Below are 6,000 nucleotides of genomic sequence, written 5' to 3'. Positions count from 1 at the left end.
AAGGTAGAGTCTGTCTTTATGGGGCTTGCCGTCCCTTAGGAAAAAACAAGATGTACTGTGCATAGGTGGACAAACTACCGTTCATTTTTTAGCATCTATTTTCTCATCTGTAAAATGGGGGTAATACAACCTATTTTAAAGGGTCGGTGAGAGAGTAAACAAGAAAAAACAGGGCCCCTATTAGTGAGCCGGGTGCGAAAGGAGCTCCTTAGACGCCCATTTCTCCTCCATTACCTCCGCTAGCTTCAGAGGAATCGTCTAGCCCTCTGGTTTAAAGCTCCATACTCTTCGGAGCGTGGACATTTCTGCCGGTAGCCTTTCAGTACCCCAGTTTCAATCATCAAAAGCTACCGATGGCACACACAGGAGGTGCAGTTTATAATTTGGAAACACACAACAGCGTATTTAAAAAATTTTAAGCCGGCAAAGCCAATTAAACTCACTCAAGAACCCAGGAGCGCCTCATGGAGCATGCGCAGGGCGCGCCCTGGGCGGACGGGACGTTCGGGGGGCGGGCTCTGAGGTCCCGTTACTTCCGTTTCCGATCCCGTATGAACTCTCCCGCCATCTGAGGAAAGTGCCGGTCGGCTGTTTGTGTTCTTCATATTTTGTGTGGTTGCAGGTAAGAGGATCTCCTGCGGCTTTGGGACGGACAGTAGTCTTGGTGTGGAGCTTGCCAGTGGGGAAAGAAGGGAGAGCACTTTACCAGCGGTGAGAGCCGAAGGATGACATGGTGGGGAGGGGGTAATTAGGTATTGATTGTTTGGGGCTGAGATGCAGGTGCCAGCGAGTTGAGAGAGAAGCTTCGCGGAAGGGCTCCGGTAGGATCGAGGGGGCTAATTTTGTAAGGAGCTTGTAGTTGCTTCTTACAGAGTTCGGAAAGATTGAATTGGAAAGACGTGTTCTGTTTCCCAGGGTCATGAGTTGGGAAGTGGGTAACTGGACCCGGTCCATTAAGCCTCTTCTCTGGAAACCAGAACCTACCGCGCTTTCCTCCGAATTCACGATTGCAACCCGTATAACATCTCAACTCAACTCTTGGGACTGCAGAGGTCCGAGGGCGGTGGCACACAGACCTATAGTGAACAGGCAACGTAGCCTCACGTTCATGTTCTTGGAACTTATGACCACCACCTGCAAATCACCTTGCACACACCGCCCCCCACTCTCATGACAGAATTGTTACAGGTGTGTTGTAGAAACTCTGGAATATACAGAAGGACATATTACCTAGGGACGACCGCTGTTAACATTTTATGCATGCCCTTCAGTTTTTTCCTATGTATGTGAAGTTATTTTTTGCACTTGATTGTTGTTTTCAACACTTATTTGCCATTATTTTAACCATTTTATGTTTCCTTCCAAGGTAACAAGATGCAGTTTACTCGAGCAAATTGGAAAAGACTGAGGTTGACAGGTGACCAAAGGAATGTTTGCTACCCTCATAGCCTTCAGTTTTACTTGGAGCCACCTTCCGAAAGCATATCGTTGATCGAATTTGAAAGCTTGGCTATCGATAGAGTTAAATGTGAGTGATACTTGTATTTGTGTATGTTCTTGACAACTTCACTTACACTGTGGGGGAACGAATGAGGGTAATTTATTTCCTTCATTCAATTCATTCAAGAAATATATATATTGAGGGCTTGTTATTTTATTTGTTGTACAGTATATATTTATTGAATGCCACTATATTCTAGGTTGGGTGGGGATTTTCAGATGAATAATGTAATTCTCATATTCGTTAAAGCTGTATTCTGGTACATAGATACAGACGTCCAAAATAGTAACTGTAATTTAGTATCTTAAGTGTCTTACTAGAGGTTAATAGTAGTGCTCTTGAAAGAGGTGGGAGTGACTCAGACTGATTAAGACTCCTTAGAGAAGTTGAAATGTAATCTGGACTTTGAAGGATGAATAGAAATTTCTCAAAAGAAAAGTAAAAGTTTTTTTCAAGCTGAGAAAGTGGACTGTACAGAGGCTTGGAGCCATGAGAGAGAATGTTATATTTGAGGAACAGTGACAAGGACAAGTTTAGGTTAGATGGAGAAGAATGGATAACCAAGGGCATTTTGTGCCAAGCTAGTGGTATAATATCTGGGTCTAAGTATTGTGGGCCTATTTATCGTCTGAGTGCTGGTGAAAGAAAGAAATAAGCTAGGCATAAATGGAAACAAATAATGGCAGTGTCTTCTGAGTTTATGTTCTAGGATATCCTTGTGGGAAAATCAGAAGGTAAGGTACAATACTGTTAGTCACTTTTAGAAGAGTCGAGTGACAGTACAGAGAGGGAGCTCTCAGAGCCTGTTGAATGAAGAGTGAAGACCCAGGAGAAAAGGGTTTTAGGAAGCTTAGCAGTGTCAGGTGCTTCATAGAGATTAAGGTGATTGAAAAGTGCCCCTTACATTTGGCACTTAAGGAGTGAGATGGTGAGGGCCTGAGCGAAGTCGGTAACAGTGTCAGGGATAGGAAGGGAGCCATTTAAGAGATACTAAGGAGGTATTCCTGAAGGATTTGGTAACTGTTTGGATGTGAGGAGTGAGAGGGCAGGTGGGAGTGGCTGAAATTCCATTCTGGATGATCTGGTGGTTAGAAACTATGCTAGTGGAGATGGGGATGGCCAGAAGAGAGGTAGGATGGAGGGGAAGAGAATGAGTTTAGTTTGGGATACCATAGTGAGGTGCTTGTGGGGCATGGGTTTACGTTCAGGCTTCATTTTAGAAGGTTTTCATTCTTGAATTATAAAAATGTTTTTCATAATGATGGGAGTAGAGTTCATCTGAGGAAGGAATGACAAGGTGCTTTGGGAACCTTTGAACAGTTGTGTGGATCTATTCAGGACAGTTCACTTGAATTGTTGAAAGGTTCTGCTTTTTTGCTTTTGTCTTCTCCTTTTCTACTTCATCAGTAAAGGAAGGGCTATTTTTTCTGTTGCATCTATGCTGAGCAAATGAAGCAAACTGACAGTTCCACATGAGGGATGCAAACAAGGGTGCTTAATTTTTTTTCGTACCAACACACTTGAATTCCTCAACAATGGTGGCTCAGTACAGCAGTGATGATCCCTCATCCCTCTCCCTCTGAGAATCCCTGGTATTAGATTATGTTATGGGACATGGATATTTTCTGTACATGGATGGAGATTATTTTCCTATAAATTTATATAATTTATATAATGTACTTGCAGAAAATAAAGCCATTATAGTTTGTCTTTTTTTAAAAATAAGTAATTATGGGATTGCTATTCAAAGAGTTTGTCTTGGGACTTAGTTTTTAAAAATTTTCTTGCATTCATACGTTGTTTTCTTTTGTTTTTAAAATATTTTCTAGTGCTAAAAGCAGTTGAAAATCTTGGTGTGAGCTATGTGAAAGGAGCTGAGCCATACCAGAGTAAGTTGGAGAGTGAGATAAGAAGGCTCAAGTTTTCCTACAGAGTAAGTAAAAGTGGGAAAGAGATGTTCTTCAGTTTGTATATATTTATATAGTGAGTTTTGGTTGTGGAAAAGATCTGTTATTAGGCACAGGGCTTTAAAAAAGACTAATGTAGCATAGACTCTGCCTGAAGGGATATCTGTAGTCCACTAGGGTGATTGGCTTATAGTGATTATAATACAGCAGGGTTTCTCAACCTCAGGACTACTGACATTTGGGTCTGATAATTCCTTGGTGCAGGGAGTGTTCTGTGCATTGTAGGATGCTCAGTAGCGTCTCTGGCTTCTGCCCAGTACATATCTCCAGACATTGCCAGACGTACCCTGGACACCACAGCATTGGGGTGGTGTTAGATGTTTGCTCTAGGAACTCCAAGAGCACATATAATTACCCAGCTCACACTGGGGAGGTTTGGGAAGGCATCACGGTTCCAGGTAGTGCTGGAACTGAATCTGATAGATGTGATCAGATTTTTATTTTGGGAAGATAGCTGCCAACAGCAGATTGAGTGGGCCATGTCTGGTAGGAGGAAAACCAGTCAGCTTGAAAATGATGAGAAGGAGACTGATATTAAGAGATACTGTGAAGGTTGAAGGAAAAGATTTTAGTGACTGATTGCAGGGAGAAGGGAGAGAAGAGTTAGGAATGACACCCAGGTTTCTGGTTAGGACAACTAGGTGGATGGTGATAGTAGTTTGAGAGATGATCTACAGGAGGAGAAGCAAATCTTAGAAAGATGTTGAGTTCTAGACATGAATTTGAGGTGCTCATGGAAGTGCCTAGTGGATAGTTGGATATGTATACAGGTTGTACTTAGGAGACCTCTGGAGTGGAGGTATGGATTTAAGAAGAAAGTTGGTATTATCAGGAGGAGGAAAATATTTGAGTGAGAAGATGATGGCGGACAGGATGTGAAGAATACCGATGTTTAAAGTGAAGTAGGATTGGGAGAGTCTGGGAAGGAGATTGAGAAGGAGCTCCCCGAGAGATAGGAGATCAGTGGAGATAATAATGGCATGGTAGCCAAGGAAGGCTGGAGTTGACATAATGATCATGATATAAATACTGATACCATAGCAATTAACAACATTCATATTATAAGAAGCATTCATATTATGCTTACTGTATCCCAGAGTTTAAGCACACTACGTATATTAACCTGTGTAATCCAGTTAACAGTCTTATGAGACAGATACTATCGTCACCCCTATTTTATAGATAAGGGAATGGAGTTATTGATGAGCTACGTAACTGGCCCAGGTTTATAAGATGGTAGATGGTAGAACCAAGATTCAAATCCATTATGTCTCCCTCATTTTACCCTTAACTACTTAATTTCAGAAGGTTAGGCTCATATAAGATGAATTGTACAGAATCCATTGGATTTATCAGCTTGGTTGGGCCTTGTAGATAGAGGCAGAAGCCAGTGATGGCAGTGTTTGGGGGAGAGAGGTGGGTATGGGATGTGTACTATTTTAAGATGGCTAGCTGAAAAGACAGGGAGAAGCAGGTCTGAATACAGAAAAATGTATAGGGAAAAGAGAAGGCATGCATACGCAACAGGAGATACTTGAACATGCTTATAAGCTGAGGGAAGAAATCTGGAAGAGAAAGAAGAGGGAATTTGAAGACACTGAGGGAGCATTTGATAAAGCAAGATCCTTAGGGGGCAAGAGCAGAAGGGTTGCATGGCTTAGGTTTAGGGATTAGTTTATGTAGGAGGAGGAAGAGATCTTTTGTCCACAGAGATGGAAGGGAAAGTAGTACAGTGTGGATGTAGTAGCTTGGAGCTGCAAAAGTTGGCCTGTGGCCTTTAATTTCTGTAAAGTAGGTGAAGTTATCTGTTGAGAGAGAAGGGAAGGTGGTGTGGTAGCGAGCTTAGGTCAACTAGTGAAGACTGAAACAGCTTTTCTAAGAGTGAGGAAAGATGATTATGTGTCAAATCCCTGTTTTATTGCTTATAAGTATTGTTACCCTGGGAAAGTTATATGACATTCCTGTGCCTCAGTTTCCTCATTTTTAAAATAGGGATATAGTAGTGCTTACTATCTTTTACTAATCTCTTACTACTAAGAGATTTTTTTCAAAGGATTAAATGGGTTAATAAGATTAAAAATGCTTATAACAGTGCCTGGGACCTCATAAGTGCTCAAGACCTGTTTGCTCTTACTGTGTTGGGCTTGCATAAGGATTCCTTAGTGCTTGTAAAAGTCAAGTTCATTTTAGAGATTGTGAATTTTTAATATTCCATATTCTCAGTAATAGTGCATTTTTTCCCCAGAGGTTCTCAGTGTTTTGGGAATAGGACTGTAGAGCGTAGCTGTAGATTTATTTAAAAATCTAAGTTTTGACAAATGGTTAAATGAAAGCAGTTGAGGGCTGTTGCAAGAGGTGGTTGAAGAGGTGAGAGCCCTGGGTATGGGGTGTGTAAGAAAGGAAGTTAAGAGGGAACTTGATAGAAGAGAAGAGGAGTCCAAATCTGGGAGGTTTTGTTGATGTCAGTTTAGTTCTCAATCTCACTTGATTGCTACCTTACATAAAATGGTAATTATCTTGGAAAGCATATTT

The 6,000-nt window shown here is 41.5% G+C and overlaps 1 protein-coding gene across 5 annotated transcripts in view; it reads left to right on the top strand.

Annotated features, from left to right (window-relative positions):
- The first annotated feature begins 532 nt into the window (after nucleotides 1-532).
- The window catches only part of PRIM2 (DNA primase subunit 2), a 333,098-nt gene continuing 327,630 nt past the window's right edge, over nucleotides 533-6,000 (top strand). For 2 of the 5 annotated variants that reach the window (XM_047733347.1, XM_047733348.1), the window contains exons 1-3: nucleotides 1,030-1,188; nucleotides 1,367-1,528; nucleotides 3,331-3,434. In XM_047733347.1, the coding sequence (XP_047589303.1) occupies nucleotides 1,375-1,528; nucleotides 3,331-3,434 (258 nt within the window). In that variant the 5' untranslated portion in view covers nucleotides 1,030-1,188; nucleotides 1,367-1,374. Of the gene's footprint in view, nucleotides 623-912; nucleotides 932-1,029; nucleotides 1,189-1,366; nucleotides 1,529-3,330; nucleotides 3,435-6,000 lie in introns of those variants that run through there. The other 3 variants (XM_047733345.1, XM_047733346.1, XM_047733343.1) reach the window with 3 other exon arrangements.

The sequence above is a fragment of the Lutra lutra genome, chromosome 6 (assembly GCF_902655055.1).
Source record: "Lutra lutra chromosome 6, mLutLut1.2, whole genome shotgun sequence".
Lineage (NCBI taxonomy): Eukaryota > Metazoa > Chordata > Mammalia > Carnivora > Mustelidae > Lutra > Lutra lutra.
Note: the sequence above shows the minus strand (reverse complement) of the source record. Positions and strands in the feature narration are given on the sequence as shown.